This window comes from Equus quagga, chromosome 10 (assembly GCF_021613505.1).
Source record: "Equus quagga isolate Etosha38 chromosome 10, UCLA_HA_Equagga_1.0, whole genome shotgun sequence".
Classification (NCBI taxonomy): domain Eukaryota; kingdom Metazoa; phylum Chordata; class Mammalia; order Perissodactyla; family Equidae; genus Equus; species Equus quagga.
This window is the reverse complement of record NC_060276.1, coordinates 112871481-112891030: the sequence shown is the minus strand read 5'-3', so window position 1 is coordinate 112891030 and position 19550 is coordinate 112871481. Positions and strand designations below refer to the sequence as shown.

Sequence of the window (19550 nt, the reverse complement as noted above, 5' to 3'; positions counted from 1 at the left end):
CGAAGTGGATATTTAGAGAAATCTCAAATCTCTCCCAAGAGAAATTGTCAACTTCATTTACAAAAGACTGGCCTGTGAATCTGAAAACTCTGAAATTCCCTGTTTTTATGTCTGAGATCCCCAAACATGCCAAAGACCCTCCTACAGCCACTTCCTCCCACATTTTTATATTCTCAAAATGATGTTGGAATAATCAAGAAATGTTTAAGAGAAACAATCATCAGTTATGTCAGATTTGCAACAGCAATACCTACTAGATAAAGCCAAATCTATCCATTTGTAGTCATGCATATGCATAGCTTTTTTTATCCTTGCCCCAGGTCTCTCTTTACGTACTAAGGGAGTGAACTTGTTGACACCACAAAGGTTGTGATGCTTTGATTTTTTTTTTTCTTTTAATAGGAAAAATCGAAACTTCAAGGCAGAAACTGAAAACAGATGTTTAGGTTTACCTGGTGTGGGTTGAAACCCACTCCTCATTATCTATTAAAGGTCCTTAGTTTTATGTTACTGATTGCATAAAGGAAATTTCCAGGGAATGGTGGTTTCCTGTTCACTTTTTTTTTCATGCTGGATCCTGGGGAAAGATTCAGGGAGCTGTGGACAGGATTACGCAGTGGGGCCCCCAGAGGAAGATCTTTATATGATCAGCATGTTACAATCAAAACTTAACGTGCAACCTCTGGCAAAGAAGCTGAAACAGCCCATCTGAAGGTCGGGAAAATGAGGAATGATGCATTACTCGTATTAGTAGTGGTTGGTTTTGAACCTATAACTACAGGCTGTCACATTGATAAATAGCTAGAACATTTCGTTGAAAAGGGACCTGTAGCTCTTGTCATAACAGCCTTAGATTGATTTCAAAGTAAAAGCAATGTATTGATTAAGAGCATATATATTTTCAAAGCATTTTTCTATCTCCTTTTGATTACAAAATATCATGGACTTGTTTATTTTTCTACCACTTTGGTACAGATTGAATCAGCCAAATGATGGAGAAGGAACTGAGCAGGAGAAAAGATGAAAACATTGCCAAGGAAAATATTCTAATAAAAATCCCAATCCAATTTCTTTTTAGGCACTGAAATTGATGTCTCCTCCCTTATTTCATTTCCCTCTAAAGTATATCCAAGTAGTAGAATTGAGTGAATTGGTTCAGATGTTATTAGACCCTTTCTTGCTTAGTCTTAGACTAGCACATGCCTACATATTTTATTAAATATATATATATATTTGATTTTAAAGATCAGTGTTTTTAATTTTTTTAATTACTTTTTTGCATCAATTTGATATTCTTAATTATCGTGAGTAGATCTCTAGAAAGGGCGCATGCATCTTTGGATTCTAGTGCTCAAGGAATTTGAACCAGTCTCTAGAAAAGTAACCCTTAACCCTAAAGCAGAAATAAACCTGTCATGGAAATAGGACTGGAAAAAGAGTCATTCATCTGCTTTACCCTGAAATCCTAGCTCTGCCCCTGCCAAGCTGAGTGACTTTGGGCGCCTCACTTAACATCACGCAGTTCCCTCATCTACAAAACACAGATGTTGGGCTAAATAACATTTTTTCCATCTCTTGAATTCTTCTACACTAACATTTTCCCCCAAGGGTCGCTGATCCATTGTGGGGTATGAGGAATCAACCCAGAGGTACATTTTTAAAAGCGATTTAATCCAGTAGTGAGAAATAGGACATGAATAAAACAGTAAATATAGAAGCCTCTCTATAAATATTGAATAAATACAATCATTTAGCTTTAGATAGTTGATTGAGGTGAAGAAATTCAAAGGGGAGAGAGAACAGGGAAGAAAAATTAGGTATACATTGAACCATAAATCATCATTTTTGTAGGTCACAATGGCCCATTATTGGCAATTTATATGGTTCAGGCTAATGCTATAGCTGTAGTCTTTGAACATCAAATTTGGACAAATCTATAGGAGTACCTGGACAATATTAGCTTTGGAGAATACCAGCATGGAAGCAGAAATGTTAGAGGACTCTGGAAAATCCAGCACTTTGGGATCTGTAGCCCAACTTGGTAGGAGCAGGTACTGCATTATAGTAGTCCCTGAAGCAAAACAAAAGTGTGTCCTCTCGCATTAGGTAATTAAGATACTACCGGAACCTTGGAACTGCTTAAAACAGATGCAAAAATAGTTCTTCCTAAAATATCAAGTGGGAGAGCTTCATCTGAGTTGGTTCTGAAAGCATTCGTTTACCGCACTTTAACACTCTACATGCTCCATTTTTTGTGAGTGATCTAATCATCAGCCAATGTGGAACTTCTCGCCCGTTATTGTTTGTTTCAGTTATCCCTGAAAATTCTGTGAAGGAAGTCCTCAGAGCACCTGGTACCATCAAAGACAGAATCAAGAAGTTGCTTGCTCACAAAAACAGCATGAAAAAGAAGGTAAAAATTAAAAATGGCATCACAGAACCTTCTGGGACTCCCACCCCTAAGGTTAACTTGCAGCCCTTCAACTCTGAAGAGAGTGTTTCCAGAGATGGGAACCCTGATGGAGATAAAGAAAAGAATGAAGAGAGAAAGAAAGAAGAGCTGGAGGAAGAGAAAAGAGATGAGAAAGCCCTGAAGAACCATGTGGAGCAGGAGCAAAGCCTTCGAGGAGATGTGTTTTGTGAGTATCACTTTTGTTTTTTAATACATTTTATGAAAAATGAATTGTGGTTTCTCCTGGCAAATGAAAGAAGAAGAAAAGAGGTTTTGTGCCTTAAGTAGATGGGTTCGGCTCTAAGTCCTAAGAAGCAGGGTTCTCCATAAGGTCTAGAAACTTACATCTTCTGCAGATACGAAATCAAATTTGCTGCTGTGGGAAACAAGGAGGGCAAGTCCTTTCCCCTTACCTGGGAGGTTTCCTGTTTGATGCAGACAGACACTCTTTCCACTCCCAGCCAAGTAAGCCTGCCTGTCCTGCAAGCACAGTTGTCTGGCTTGCCAGCTTTCCATGAAGTGCGCCCCCAAACCAGAGAGACCCTCCCCAGGTGGATCTGCCAAGGTCTACCTTTTGACTTCTTGAAGGCACTTTTTACAGTCCCACTCAATGAAAAGAGGATTTCACAGTTGTGTGGTTATGATTTAAAAAGCCAAAATGGACAAATGTAGGGAGGAAAATTCTATAGTAGCGCTTAAGCTTAAGTTTTCTACATGAACCAGAGAACTGCCCTTTTCAGTGGTTGCTGTGCAGAAGCCACCGTAAGTCTTAGCCTCTCCAGGACAGTTTCCCTATTAACCCACCCTGGATCCCCCCACACTGAGACTTTCCATTTCACTCTCTCCAGAACCAGACCAAAATCATCTGCTGCTCCTTCTGTATTTTGCCTTGTCTGTTCTTGGCTCCATGCTTGTTGGATTTAGCCAAATGAGAATAGACACAGGCCCACCTATCCAAGAACTAGCATACCAATGACATCTCCCTTAATAGAGGATGAAAAATCTTAAGAAAGTATGTTTCCAAAACCTGCTTAGAAGGGACGTGTTCCTAGTGTAGCTGCTTAGGTCAGCTGGGGGAACCTTTGGACAAACATGCTCTAGATGAGGAAACTGGAACCAACATGAATGCTTCGCAAAAGGTAGGGAAACACTACTCTAACGTTCTGTAAGTAGAATACATGCTCAAACCCTCTTTGCTCAGTCTGTCACTCATTCCTTCTTAGCATGTGAGATTTTTGGGTTTTTCTTAACTGACCAAGTGTTCTTTATTAGCCCCTAAGGTGAATGAAGCTGGTGAATTTGGTCTGGTTCTGACCCAAGGAAAAGCTGTAACATCCAGATTGGAACATAAAGGTAAATAACACTTTCTGCTAAGTTTATGCTCTCTCACAGAGTCCCATGTTGTTTTCATTTCTTCATAGGATGAGATGATTGTTTATGAGTCATTGCTTCATTCCTAAAGACCAAGGGAACAATCGTTACATCATGACACACAGTGCCAGTATGAAAATAGTAGGTCTTTATGTGATTAGTACCAATGGATTACAATATAGTAAGGCTATTGTCTTCTCTCCACAACTCCCACCTGACACCTAGAGTAAAGAGTTGAGGCTGATTGTATGTATGGAGATGGGAGAAAATGCCTTGTTTGCTTCAACTCCAATACCCGAGAGCCTACAACCTGAAAATCACCATGTACTAAAATCTGGCCCAAAGTGCCTGTGTCAGTTACTTATTGCTGCAATAATGCTGTATAATAAATAATCATAGACCCTCAATGACCTACAGCAATAAATATGTATCTTTGCTTATGAGTCTATGGGTTGGCTGGCCAGGTCTGCTGATCTGAGCTGGTCTGGGTGGGGCTCACTCATGTGTCTGCAGTCAGCTGTGGGCCTGTTTGGTGACTTTGCTGATCTTTGCTGTGCTCTCTCACATGCCTGGGGCCTCAGTTGGGACAAGTGGGCTGACTCATGTGGTCTCTCATCCTCCAACAGGCTAGCCAAGCTTATTCTCATGATGCGGTGGCAGGGTTCCAAAAAAGAGAGCATAGACACATGGGCCTTTTGAGGTCTAGGCCCAGAACTGGCACATTACTTCTGCCATATTCTATTGGCCAAGGCAAGTCACAAGGCCTGCCCAGATTTAAGAGTTAGGGAAGGCGCTGCAAAGTTATGTTGTGAAGAACATGAATACAGGGAGGGGTAAAAATTGGGACCATTTTTGTGATCAATCTATCAAAGTCTCATAACCTGGAATGTCTTAGGCATGATCCCTAGTTCCTCTGAGTTCATTTAGCACTTTCACTACCCATGACAAATTGTATGTGGCAGCTCTACACAGGCATCAGGGAAAAGCCCACTTAAATATTTATCCCTTTCACTTGGTGTACATATGAATGGCTTGATCTTCTCTTTCCTTTTCAAACTCTCTTTCACTTACCACTATACATGTTCTAAGCTTGTGCTAATTTAATTCCCTTTTGTGTTTACACCATGAGTACATTCTCCAATTCTATCCCTTTGGTTTATAGGACAATCTCCACCATCAAGAAAATACCTCTCTGGTTCAGTTCTCCAAATTTAATCTGAGAAGCTTGTACTAAAAACTCTCCAAAGGCTAGTGACCTATGACCCAGCTCCTACAGGCATCTTGTTTTCCTCCATATTTCTCCTAAGTGGTCTATTTTTATTTCTCTGCATCAAACATCTTATTGCCCATTTTCCTGGTTAGGAAGAAGATGTTTCATAGCTCAGGGGATAAGCTACATTCTCCAAGTGCTCAGAACTTCTGCCCCAGCTCTGCTTTACACTTGCTAAGTGACATTAATAAATTATTTGACTCCTCTTTGGATCCCCAAACTGACCAGGTCTCTTACTTTATTTTCTTCCATGATCCTTAGTGAAACACAGAAAGTTGACAATTTTGCCTAAGAACATATGACTCTGTGATTTCAAAGGTCCTTGAGTAAGTTGTCCTGGAGCACTCAGTCTCAATTAGAAGACTCAGGTGGGCACCCCGACTCTGCCACTTGCTGTTTGCCTTGGGCAAGTCACTAGACTCGTGATGCCTCATTGCTTTCATGTGTAAAGTTGGAATAAGACCAAGACTCCTCTCTAAGGTGCTGTCTTAGGCTGGGTTCCTCAGAACCAGACCCTGAGACAAGAATTTGAGTGCAAGTGATTTATGTGGTTTATCCCAGGAAATAGTGGTTGGGGAGTCGGGAAGTGAGACGACAAAGAGAAGGAGGCCATAACGGGTGTGGTATCAAGCAAGTTTCCACTGTGGGCAACTGGAGCTCGATCCCATTGGGGAACTCTGGGAGCCAGTGGTGAACACGCGGCTCAGGATTGCCCTCCTGGAGGGGCAAGGGAGCTAAGGTATTTCTACGCTAACTCCCATCTGACATTGGTTGAAGGCTGCTCCCAGGAGGGTGCTAATTCCCTGGCGCTCCTGGCCTGCCGTAAAAGCAGGGAGGGGCACCACTGTGGCAGCTGGACTTCCATCCCAGTTGGACACCCTGCAAGACTGGAGAGAACCTGGATTCCAATCTGACTTCAGGTCCGTGTCCAATTCCAGCACTTAGTGTTCCTACCCATAGGCAAAGAAAAGGAGGTCTCCATCTACCAACTCCTGTCCATCACTGGTGGAGGGCTCTCCCAGGGACAGAGCTCCCTGGTATTCTGCTCTGCCTGGCTTAGGCCAAGCATGCTCCAGCCAGAGAATACCCTCATGCAGAGAGTGGTGGGTGTTTGCAGTGGAAAGCCATGTGTCTGCTAGGGAATATAAGTGCTGACAGATATTGGTGCAGCCCCAACAGCATCTGTTTCAGGGGTTGTATGCATTCAATCAGAGAATGTATTTGAAAATACTTTGCAAACCATAAAGTTCTATACAAGTGAAGTATGGTGCTCATGAGCCCAAAGCCTTGAGTTTTATCTCCTTAAGGAGTCATTAGCTGTATGCTATTCCATTGTCCCAGTTGACATTCCCAGTCTCCTGCATGTTGAGGAAAGGGGGGCAGGGGTTGGGACAAATGTGCCACCACAGTTAAAACCAACTGAAAAGTTTATGTTGCACTGTTTGTGGGCTGGTAACCTCAACTTCTCCAACTAGCAATAGCACTCACTAAAGAATACTGAAGACTGGAAGCAAGTATTACTTGGCATCTTTTAATTTTAAAACTGAGACTAGAAATAAAATATCTTCACTGCAATAGGGAAGAATAGGGGTTAAGACGGAAGGAAAGTGAGGAAAGAGGCAGGGTGTCAGTGCTGGCTTAGGATCTGGGCAGCATGGACAGCCCCGGATGTCAGTCTGATTTAGGATTCAGGTCCAGTTCCAGCACTCAGTGTCTTCAGGACTTGGACAAATCACTTATGACCCTCAGTTTTACTTTCCTGAAAATGGGTCTGACTGTAGAATTTTTGTGATAATCAAATCAAGTGATGTAATGTATGTGAAAATATTTTGCAAATTGTAACAAGTCAACAACCAGCTGCTCCTGCTTCTCTCTTGAGCTTTTTTTCCCCTTTTTTGCCGTTCCTTTATTCCTCAGCATGAACTGCCAAAGCTCCAAAATCAGAGCCAGAAGCTGGCATTGGTTATAAACAGGAGTATCTCAAACTTCCCCCTCTTTCCCAGTGGTAGTTTCTGTTATCTACATCAGGGGTCAAAAGACTTTTTTCTGGGGGCCGGCCCTGTGCTGAGTGGTTGAGTTCACACGCTCCGCTTCGACAGCCCAGGGTTTCACCAGTTTGGATCCTGGGCACGGACCTAGCACTGCTCATCAAGCCATGCTGAGGCAGCGTCCCACATAGTACAACCGGAAGTACCTACAGCTAGAATATACAACTATGTACTGGGGTGCTTTGGGGAGAAGAAGAAAAAACAAAACAAAAAAGAAGCTTGGCAACAGATGTTAGCTCAGGTGCCAATCTTTAAAAAAGAAAACTTTTTTCTGTGAAAGACCAGATCGTAAATATTTTAAGCTTTGCAAACCCATACAGTGTCTGTTGTAACTCCTCAACTCTGCCATTGTAGCTTAAAAGCAGCCGTAGGCAATATGTAAATGAATGGGTGTGAAGTGTTTCAATAAAACTTTATTTACAAAAACAGCGGCCAGGATGTTAGTTTGCTGACCCCTGATCTCCATAAAAGTAACCAGAGGCACTGGTTCAAAACTCGTACTAGCTGGCCCTTACTCCACACAATTGTGAGGATTTTATTAAATTAACGTTTGTTAAGTAGAGCCAGCCGAGTACTGGGTGGTTCAACAAAAGACCACAGAAGGAATTGAAATAGAGAAGTTTATTACTCAGAGTCCTGGAGGAAGTACATGGCGTGCCTTGAGGGGCCACATGGAGAGGGCACGGCAGGGTGCTTACACAGAAAGAGGCAGGATCTGGGGCCCACACTTTTATTAGGGTCTGTTTGTGGAGCACTTTGGGGTTCCCTGGCTAGGCTGGATTGTTAATTCAAACCAAAAAGGATCGGGGTTTGGGGAAGCCTAGAGGCGGGTCTTATATCTAAGGAGCACACAAGGGAAGGCCCTCGGAAGCAGGGGAGACTGTTTATTACAAGGGCTGTTGGAGAAGTCATAGCAGGAACTTACATTTACTTGTGACTCTGCAGGCGCTACTATGAGGTCTCTCAGCTGCTCGGCTGAACACAATGGATGCACCAATACCATGGAGTAGCTTAGCTAAACTCTCAACAGCTACTGAAAACATGGCATTGCCTTCCAAAGCTCCAAAGGTTAGACGTTTTTCTAATGCTCTTAACGATTATGAAATGCACTCTTTTTCTTAGCAGATTTAAATGTCTCAGTTGACTGCAGCTTTGACCATGGGGTCTGTGACTGGAAACAGGATGTAGAAGATGATTTTGACTGGAATCCTGCTGATCGAGATAATGGTATTTAGATTTCACTATCTCATGTTCCGTGATACAGCACAGGTAAAGAAAGCTCTCCAACGGTGGGAGGGTTGTTATTCCTATCGCTTGTTAGGTCAGGGTTGTTTGTCATGGTTGGAAACTTTTAGACCTTCCGAAGTCTCCCCTGATGAATGACTAATTTGGTTCAGCATATATTCTCCTCCTTAATCCCACTCCCACCCACCTACCCCCACAAGGATGCTCCAGCAGACCTCATCTATATTCACTCTCCTGCTGCTGAGAGAGAGATGTTGGAAATCATATAAGGTTTAAGAGTATTGGGGAGAAGGTAGAAAGAAGTTGATCCTTTTCCCCTATTTCCTAGCAATGGTGCTCTGTAGTTTTTGTTTTGTTTGGGGGGGGATAAATCTTGAAAGGAAATATGACTTCTATCTAAACCTGGAGTTTTAGTGGAGTCACCCCTCAAAGCATCAAAACCATAATGAGTTGGGGCTGGCCCAGTGGCGCACCAGTTAAGTTTGCACGTTCCGCTTCTCAGCAGCCCCGGGGTTCACCGGTTCGGATCCCGGGTGCGGACATGGCACCGCTTGGCAAAAGCCATGCTGTGGTAGGCGTCTCATGTATAAAGTAGAGGAAGATGGGCGTGGATGTTAGCTCAGGGCCAGTCTTCCTCAGCAAAAAGAGGAGGATTGGCAATAGTTAGTTCAAGGCTAATCTTCAAAAAAAAAAAACCATAATGAGCATCAAATCAGCAACCTGGACTCCTGGACTGAACTTTCCCTTCTGTTGCTTGAGGATTTCTCTCCACTTAACTTTGGATTTTTCTCACCCTCAGCTCTGAGCTGCCTACTTAAACACTATTGATGGACCCTAGCTTTCCTTTTGGGCAGAGCGTTTAGCTGGCAGATCCCATTTGGAGCATAAATTGAATCCCTGTCTCCCAAGGCTGACTATATAATTAGAGACAACTGTTACACCTTCAGGGACTCCAGTTCCTTACCAATCAAATTATTTATTTGGGGATATATAGGCTCAGCCCTCAGTTAAAAGATCCTTCTTCTAGATCCTTCCTCTAGACTAATTCCTCCCTGAGATCTTTTCTTTTACCTTTTTTTGAGGAAGATTAGCCCTGAGCTAACATCTGCTGCCAATCCTCCCCTTTTTGCTGAGGAAGACTGGCCCTGAGCTAACATCCGTGCCCATCTTCCTCTACTTTATATGTGGGACGCCTACCACAGCATAGCTTGCCAAGCAGTGCCATGTCCGCACCTGGGATCCGAACTGGTGAACCCCGGACCGCTGAAGCACAATGTGCGAACTTAACCACTGCGCCACCAGGCTGGCCCAAGATCTTTTCTTTCAAGCCCTCACCTGCAATCAAGAAACCTGGATATCCCCTAATAAAAATTCCTTTTAGAACTTGGGATTAGGGTGGAGGGGTACATCCCACACAGCAAAGTTGTATGAATGGGACTCTTGCTAAAGATTCAGAGCAAGCACGTGGCAAGTTTAACCAGACGAGAGACAGTACATCTTTGGAGAAGCTATCTTGTTGATAACTAACCTGAGTTTCTCCTTTCTTCCATCATAGCATCTCCAGATGTATGTCTACCAGAGCTATCTCACACTGGGAGCCCATAGGTTATCCCAGGATCTCGACCTCTCCCACAGTCAGCAATGTCTTTAGTTGAGTTTTCCACCAATGGGAAGTCCCCTATTTACAAACGCCCACTTCACAAATGACTCTGGGGTTCTCAGCTTTTGCATCACTCAAATCATACTCCCTCCCCTCCTGCACCTCCATGAGATTTCTTGGTGGGCTTATCTTTCCCTACAGCATTAAATATAAAAAAGAAACATGGGATGAATCAGCATTATTAGAAGGATCAAATCCCAAGGACAGATTACAGTGGGCTTTAGCTGAGAGAGAAAGGGAACCTGCCACAGTGGGTCACAGAAGAGAGATTGTAGCTGGTAGAGTTGCCAGATAAAGTCTAGGCTGTCTAAATTTCAGATGAGCAATGAATGGTTTTTAGTATATCTCAAACACACTGCTTATGTGAAATTCAAACTCCACTGGGCATCCTGGATTTTTATTTGCTGAATCTGACAACATTATTAGCTGACTAATAATGTTAAAAGACTGGGGGAAGAAGACTGGGAAGTCTCTGGGTCCAGTAGAAAATTAAGGCATTGTCAACCTGCATCCTGCAAGCATGTCCAGGAATTACACCAGCAGAAGATGCCACCTCACCCCCGGTGTCTTCCTCCCAGCTTCTACAGGAGTTCCTCCTTCTCATCAACTTCTTCAGACCCCACTGCACGAGAGTTTTTGCCCAAGTTAATCAAAGGCACAACCAGAAGATTGGAGATGAGCAAATGTTGTCTGCAATGGTTAAAAGATACTTAGAAGATGGGTACTTAGAAATAGAAGGAGATGTGTTCCTGCGTCCTAAATCAGAACTGGGAGTGATATGTTACACATGGTGGTTGAGCTCCATGAAACCATTAGTACAAATTCATGCATGTTGGGAATTAAATACCACACTGTAGACACACCTAAGGAGCTGGCTGTCATACACATCACTAACTCATTCCAAAGTTCAAACAACCAAGGTGGAAAATTCTGGAGCACCAGTTCTCCATCAGCTGCAAATTACCTGCAGTGCTAAAAGACCATTTAATAGATTCTTACCCCATATCTGCTGCTACCAAGCTTTGTGAATGTGGACAAATTGCTCAGCATCTCTGACCCTCAGTTTCCTTCTCTATACAACAAAGGATTTCAGCTTTGTGATCCCTAAAATACATTTTAGCATGAAAATTTTGTTCCTATGTTCAAAATGAAAAGGACATCAGCTTTCCCTGTATGAGACTATCATTCATTTTTTATGGTTATTTTATACACTATAGCCAAACCCTTTACAGTGGCCTCATTGACTGTGCGTTTTTCTTCTCTTAAAGCTGTTGGCTACTATATGGCAGTTCCAGCCCTGGCAGGCCATAAGAAGGACGTTGGCCGGTTGAAACTTCTCCTCCCCGACCTGCAGCCCCAAAGCAACTTCTGTTTGCTTTTTCATTACCGGCTGGCTGGAGACAAAGTAGGGAAACTTCGAGTGTTTGTGAAAAACAGTAACAATGCCCTGGCATGGGAGGAGACCAGGAGTGAGGATGAAAAGTGGAAGATGGGGAAAATTCAGTTGTATCAAGGGATCGATGCTACCAAAACTGTAAGTGGAAAAACAGTGTTAAACTAGATACTTACATTTTCAGTGATTTAACAAACAAAACAAAACACTTACTGAAGTACCTAGGCACTGGAGCTACAAAGATGAATAAGACTATTCCCCCATACTTAAAACACTTACATTCTGGAGCAAAATAGGTGAGGCAATTAATCAGCACAATTAATGATAATATTTGTCAGGTGTAAGCATATCACATTCTATGGAAATGGTCTGTGGTGTGGCAGGCTCCTCTCACCAACTTCCTTCTGAACCAGGAGATAAATTCCATAACGTGTAAAAGAACATCTTGCTCATTCGTTCTATGCCCAGCACTTACCACAATGAAAGGAAGCTAGAAGGTCATTTTTTAAATGCTTTTTGAACTGAACTGAGAGTGGCTGTTGTCTGGGATCCTCAAGACCACCCTCAGGTTCCATGATTCCCTAGAAGGATTCAAAGAATTCAGAAAAGCTGTTATATTCATGATTACAGTTTGTTACAGTGGAAGGATAGAGATTAAAATCAGCCGAGGGAAAAGGCACATAGGGCAGAGTCCAGGAGAGCCTGGGCACAAGCTTATAGTTTCCTCTCCCTGTAGAGTCATATGAACAGCTCTTAATTCTCTCAGCAATTATGAGTGACAACACGCACAGAGTATTGCCCACCAGGGAAGCTCACCCAAGCCTTGGTGTTCAGGGTTTTTATTGGGGGTCAGTCTGCCTGCATGATTGCCCACATGGATGACCTTAGTTACTCAATCTCTTGCTTCTCCAGAGGTCAGGCTGATACTGTGTGACCTAAAGCCCCCACCATAAGTCACATGGTTAGCATAAATGATCTGACATGGCCAAAGACACTCTTTTTTTTTTCCTGTGCTCTGGCTGAGCTTCCTTTCTCCCAGGTGCCCGTCTTCTTTAACCTTTCCCCTCCTCCATTTCATGCGTGTCAAATCCTACACTGGTCACCTCTCACTCTCTAGAGTATTCTCTCTCCCTCAATTTCACGTGTTACAATTTGTACTTTCCATTTTTCTTATCTTACATCATAGCTATTTGTATACAAGCTTTATTTTCCTTATAAGATCGCAGATTCCTTGTGGATGGGACATGACTAAATGGAAAAATATATACCAAGTTAAAGACACTCTTTAGAGGTAGGATAATCCAAGGACTTAGCAGGTATCTTCCAGGGACCAGTAAGGGCCAAACGTTTCTTTGGAATGTGCAGGGTTTGGACAACTCAGACCTGCTGACTTCATCCTTTACTGCACAGTGGGTTTAATAAAGGAAGAGGGAACAGAGTTTTAAGAGGAAGTTGATCTATGGGATGAAATGCTCAGAAAGAACAAATAGGATAAAAATAGCAAAGAGTCTATCAAGTTTGACCATCAGGAGGTGGCTAGTGACTTCTGCAGGAGTTATTTCTTTGGAGTAGAGGGGAAAGGCCACACTATGGAGCAATGAGGAGGGAAGGGAGCAGAGCCCTGGAGGCAGCTACTGTGGGCCCTTGTGAAAGGTTTGTTCAAGGTGGGAAGGGAAAAGATAGAGTGAAAGCTAGAAGGAGGTACATGAAGAGCTGAATACCAACCACTGGTGACAAGAGGACGAACAATTAGTAGAGCCATGAATTGAGATTCCATTTATACTTTGTTTGTGAAAGATAATATATTACTTAACATAAGTAAAATCCTCTTTCTTGGTAATAGGCGTCAGACCAAAAACCCTGATCCCTAGTCAGATGTTAAATTCAACATCTTTCTATTCACTTATCACACTTGAATCAAAGCAGAACATCTTATTTAAAATACATCCTAAGACATGACTATAGATAAAAGTGTATGTTGGGCCGTAGTTAATGAACTTCCTAACCGTTTTTCCTTCTTCCAGGGCTTGTTTAGTGCTGACAAGCACATTAATTCTAGTTTATCCTCATTGCAATTTATTTGAATCAATACAAATCCAATCCACATATTTACATTGTTGTATTTGTAGCATGGTTTAGGGATTGTGATGTTGAGTTGTGCTATATATGGTTGACATTCCTGTTGGAGAGTTGAAATATGCCTCTACACAGCATTTATAATTACCTCCATATTTACTGAATTTATATACGGAGAAATATTTTATTTAACATGGTGGCTTGAGGGGGGTGTATGCCATCAAAACAGTGATTTGTTTTAAATGCTCATTTTTGAAAACATGCCTCCAAAGAACCTGCCCAGCAATGACACTGTACCACATCACTGCTCTGTTAGAGGGATGCTCGGGCCCAGCAGGGGCCTAAGGCACGTGCCTGTGCCCTGGACTTTTTCAATACTAGGGCAAACCTTGGTGGGGCATATTGGAGGGTAGGGAAGCTGAATAATCCAGGCTGAGGCATGCATTCCAGTTTATCAATGTCATATTGACCGTGGATATTTGTAGTAGGTGTGACTCTTAACTCCATAAACTCAGGTATATAAAATAAGTCACATTGCTTTCTCTAAACCAAATTATATCTGAATCCAAAGCCTCATCCCATTAGGCTGGGTGGAAAGTTCAGTCTCAGCTATTTGCTCATGCAGGGTTGAGGGAGGGCCCCCCTCCCTAGGGTGCCTGAGCTTCTGAAAGGCTAAAAGTAGCACAGATATTAAGAGAGGGTGGAACATCTTCACTTCATCCATGGATGCGCACATTTTCTGCACCCTTGTGGCTCTTCAAGTCACTCATCTCTTCAACTTCCATGCCAGGCCAGGACACAGAAACCTTCACTGAGGCTGGAGTCTTGTTGCTGAGAATCCATCCTCCAGAGGAAGTTAAGGCAACCATTTTCCATCTAGAGTTCTGCCAGGGAGAGACAGTGGGGTGGCTTCCTAGGCTGGAGAATCTCACTTTTCCCCCCTCACTGCTTCTGCTTGTATCCCTCACAGGCACTTCCTCCACCTTCTACTGGCATAGTCTCCTCATGGAGGTTAAGCTTGTGGGGACGAAACATCAGGAAGGGGATTGTCTCATAGAAAAGTCTGCTTTCGATTGTTATATGCCAAAATATCCTTGAGAAAAGAGAGGATAAGAAGCCTGCCTAATTTTTTGGTACCACGGTAGGCAAAAATGCAGTGAAAAACAAATGCAAGTTAGAATGTCAATTAATTACCCTGACTTTTAGCTATCTGAGAGTATCAGTCAGGGATGTCGGTGATGGAGCAGCCACCATAGCCCAAGATCTAGACACGCCCACCTGCATTATCCCACCCATTGCAGCTGCTGTGAGGGGTCTGCTCTTTGGCTCACTACTGTTTAAAGTTACCTAAAAGGAACATCTTCCTGAAAGCAGTTGCTTCCTGAGAAGAGACTAGGGGAGCAAGAAATTTCTATACCCAGGTGTGCTATCACTTGCTGCTCAGTGGTGGCTTGTCTCCAGTGCTTCTCAAGAAAATGAAGCCAGGGAGCTTAAAAGCAACAGAGAACAGCCCAGGCAGTGGACAGTCACTGTCTCTCTTTGCCCCCATTTGTCCCTCTGAGGCTTCCCCTCGTCTCTTTGAAGAGCTGGGGAAAGTGGGACACAGTGGTGACAGCAAGTCTAAAATCGCTTCATTTCTGCCACATTGAAAACTCCTCTGTGATTATTTATGAAGCAGAAAAGAAGTGCTTTGTGGGGCCAGCCTGGTAGCGCAGCAGTTAAGTTTGCACGTTCAGCTTCCGTGGCCCAGGGTTCGCCGGTTCAGATCCCGGGTGCAGACATATGCACCGTTTGTCAAGCCATGCTGTGGCAGACGTCCCACGTATAAAAAATAGAGGAAGATGGGCATGGATGTTAGCTCAGGGCCAGTCTTCCTCAGCACAAAGAGGAGGATTGGCAGCGGATGTTAGCTCAGGGCTAATCTTTCTCAAAAAAAAAAAAAAGATGCTTTGGGGGATGGTGAATAGTTGTGTGATGGCATTGTTGTACACATGATTCTTAAGGATCTTTCTTTAAAAGGCCAATTTGCTGTAAGTTTGAATTTACTTTAAAAAAAAGTTTAGAAAAGACAAAGGGAAATCACTTTATTGAAAAAAAGTACAGATTGATAATCATTGCCCCCCATAACATGAGTGCTTCCATATTTTGCATTTTACTTGCCACGTGAATATATATTTTAATCTATTTATGACCACAGTATGCAGATGATACTGTTGAATTCGTTTTGATAGAATATGTGTGTGTGTGTCATGTTATTCTTTTCTCTCTAAACTTTTTGTTCCAGGGTAACCTCAGTCCTCTTTGAATCAGAATCCTTTTGCTGTGCTTTCAATCTGCTTCTCTCTGATATTGAGAATTAAAGAGCCCACTAGGCGTATTCCCCTCTTTATTACTTCTCCTTATGGTGAATGGTATTTAATAGGTGCTCCATAAATTGTAGCTATAATTTTTTTCATAATTATTGAATTTAAAGTATGTTGGTGTTTTTTCCTGATAAAAAAATAGTTCATGTTAGTTTTATTAAAACATTACAATATTGAAGAAACTTAGAAACATTCATTCAGCAAATATTTATTTTAATAATATTTCTTCGGAAATATTTTTGGATGAATGGACGCATATAAAAAAGTCATTGTATGTCCTTAATTTTGTTAAATGAGTCACCCCTGTTGTTTTGTGTCCAATTTGAAGATCAATTTTTTTAGTATTCATCCTCTCTTCTCTCTATATTAGAAATTTCTAAAATATAAAGAAGTTTGCTTCTCTTTTGATTATTACTAAATGTCTTAGATAAAAATAATTATAGCCTAGTATAAAACAGAAGACAATGACATTCCAGATAATTTCTGAATATATAAACCAATATTTTAAGAAAAATAACTATATTACTATAAACTACTAAAATCTGAATATATCAAAATAATTCCCTTTCAATTATATAGTTTTGCGTTAGATGTTCACGAGGAATATTAAATTTCTTCTAGCCTAGTTTTTGAAAAGAAAACCATATCCTTTTATTTTTGCTTTTTTTTTCTTTAAATGGGAATTCCAAAATTTCCTCTTAAACCTTACCCTTCTTGGCCTTATGGGGCTTTCCAGATTCTTTTAGATGTTGCAGTGACTCTATTTTCTCTGAACACAATTCACTCAGTGTGGATACCTGGCATTGGGAAAATACAATGTATTACTATAAATTCAATGTCAAAGCCTGTTTCTATACAATAGGGACCAAGTTTAGTCCTCTTGAATAGCTATTAAATAGTTTGATTCTATCATTGTTTTGAATATTTTGAAGTCATTTTTTATTCCCTCTCCATTATTAGATCATTTTTGAAGCAGAACGTGGCAAGGGCAAAACCGGAGAGATTGCGGTGGATGGCGTCTTGCTGGTTTCAGGCTCCTGTCCAGATGGCCTTGTATCTGTGGACGGTTGAATGTTACTGTTGTCTTTTATATCTTTATATTTGGCTTTTTATGTCAGTTCTCTGTTTTTTGATATTACATCATAGACCCCCCCCATTTTAGAAATACAAACTGAAAAATTATAATGTACCAACGGAAACATTATTGTAAGACACCTTTCTTGTATAAGATGCGCCGATATTTGCTTTAAATATAGTACCACTATGATTTCTCATTCATTTCTGAATTTATAAAATGTGGAAATGCCAGTTCAGTTTTTGCCCCCTGGTGTGATTTGTCTACATGAGTTGATGAACTTCTCTATACAACATTTCTAGAATTACAAGGAAAAAAAAGGCACAGAGCAATGTTTAACTCTTTGACTTCTATGGCACTTCTTGGAAACGATGACATCACAGATAGATTTTTACCTAAGTGGCTTAGCCTGATCTTTTACAGCCAAGCTTGTATATTTAACTTCTTTGTAATAATAATACCCAGATAATCACCTTGTGTCATGGTTTAAATTTTTCTAAGAAAATGTGTTGTTGATTCTATGTTTAATTGTGTGTATGGTTATTGGCTTTTCTGGAAAATGTGGGTTTTAAAATTCTTTTCTCTATGGAAATACTTTATATTCTTAGAAGTTCTTAAAATTACTTCATGTGGAAACACATGACTGCTTTATTACGCCTCATAACTGCAATGCAAATTAGCTTAAGTTGTTGAATTCAAGGCCTTAGAGCACTACCTAAAACTAAATAGCAGGTAGCAGGACTCAAAAAAATACCAATGCCTTCTTTTCTTCCAAATTCAAGAAGAGCTTTGAGTGATCCTGAATCCTGAATGTATTCCATGAGGATGAAAGCATATTCTGTTTAAAGATCCTGAGGCAGAAACAGAGGTCCCCAGATACTTGCCTGCCGTCCCCTAAAGCGAAGAAGGCATTGAGCCGTCGGAGGGAGGAAAGAGAGCAGGTGGTTCACTTCCTAATCTTTAAAATTTGGAGCCTCGCTCTTAACGGGTTTTTATACTGAAACTCTTAGCGATCCTTCTTCAACAGTGTTTTCTCTAATACAACCAGCACATACAGCCTTTGAAGATGGTGGGAAAAAACACATTGTTCTCCTTTAGTGTGAACTACTTTTGACATACAAAGTCTACGCACAACTGTAGTTGTATCTGTTAGAATAATTACTAGTTACAGAAACCTCAAAAATAGTGTTTCTAGTGAGCCCAGATGAAGAACTGCCCAGCTAAGTCAAATCAGCCCATGGAATTGTAAGAGATAATAAAATGGGGGTTTTTTTTTTGAGCACAAAAACTTAACCACTCAGCCATGGGGCCGGCCCCAAAATGGTTGTTTTAAGACTCTAAAATCTGGGGTGGTTTGTTACACAGCAAAAGCTAACTGATACAGGTAGTTTCTAATACTGTGGTGGAACCTGAAAAAGACCCCCTGTTTCTTCAGTGACCAAGGACATTTAAGAGCATAGTTGTGGCTTAGAATAAAGGAAGAGAGAGGGGAGAACTTACAATGAAGGACAGGGATCCAGGTTAAAGGAAGAGATGTTGAACCAGAAGTGAAATAGGGAGGCCTGGGAATCATGTTATGTATGGATAGAAAAATCCATGCAGGAAGCTGAGTTAAGTTGAATGATCATATTTCATGTTTCTCTAATATCTGTAGCAGAGACTTCTAGTTGCCTACGTAATATCTATTTTCACCTTTTTCCTTACTAGTATAACCAAACATAAATATTTTTTTTTGTCAGGGGAGGCAATGGGCTCAACTGAAAAACAGGATTACTCAACCTTTCAGATGGGGGAGCCCACTGAAGTCATTGGTGGGGCTTCCAGGAAGGATCATTAAAGAGGGCTCTCAGCTGGCAGCCCCCTTTTGCCAGTTCTCTTCCTCTTTCATGCCTGCAATGTGGTTGTAAAGGCAGGAACTCCGTGAGCTACCTTGTGATTATGAGGGCAAGGACCACACCCTATGGAGGAGTGCCTAGCTAGAGGAAGCCTGAGTCCCTGATGACATTGTGGCATCTCTACTTCTGTCCCAACTGGTCACTGCTTGACATTTTATTAAGTGAGAGAAAAATAAATCCTCTCTTGGCCTATCTAGGATTTCAAATGAAGCACAATCCAGACTCAGGTGACCCCTCTCCCTGAGCCCAGGGGCTGCTCCTGCCATTTCCATCACAAGACCATAGTCTTGGGGATTAACTTCTTAGACCCTTAAATACCAACATATTGTTTTGAATTCCAGTCAACCTCCTATAGTGTTAAGGAGCGGCCTGCACCAGCACTGAATCATACTTGGGTTTCCTAGGGAAGCTAAGGTCGGCTAATTCAGATATGACTTCCATATCTGTTGTCCCTGGCCCACCACCCAACATGCAAACACCTCTTGTCATCCGTCCTCTCCCATTCTTATCCCCACACTGTTATGGGCTCCCTCCTCTGGACACTAACTCTCACTGTTTCTGCCCCCTCCCCCATCACACATACTCCATTGTCTGGTAGACAAACTTCCCTCCATCTTAATTCATGCCAAAGATGTCTTCTTCCATCTCTCACCCTTAGCTGAACGGAGCTGTCTCCCAGGGACGCCTCTCCCCCTGCAGCCT

At 41.9% G+C, this 19550-nt stretch overlaps 1 protein-coding gene across 2 annotated transcripts in view; it reads left to right on the top strand.

Annotated features, from left to right (window-relative positions):
* Positions 1-17394, top strand: part of EGFL6 (EGF like domain multiple 6) — a 65146-nt gene extending 47752 nt beyond the window's left edge. Inside the window, exons 8-12 of one of the 2 annotated variants that reach the window (XM_046673424.1) lie at positions 2313-2639; positions 3725-3805; positions 8267-8368; positions 11315-11580; positions 16839-17394. In XM_046673424.1, the coding sequence (XP_046529380.1) occupies positions 2313-2639; positions 3725-3805; positions 8267-8368; positions 11315-11580; positions 16839-16949 (887 nt within the window). In that variant the 3' untranslated portion in view covers positions 16950-17394. Of the gene's footprint in view, positions 1-2312; positions 2640-3724; positions 3806-8263; positions 8369-11314; positions 11581-16838 lie in introns of both variants that reach the window. The other variant, XM_046673423.1, reaches the window with a different exon arrangement.
* Positions 17395-19550: the final 2156 nt, after the last annotated feature.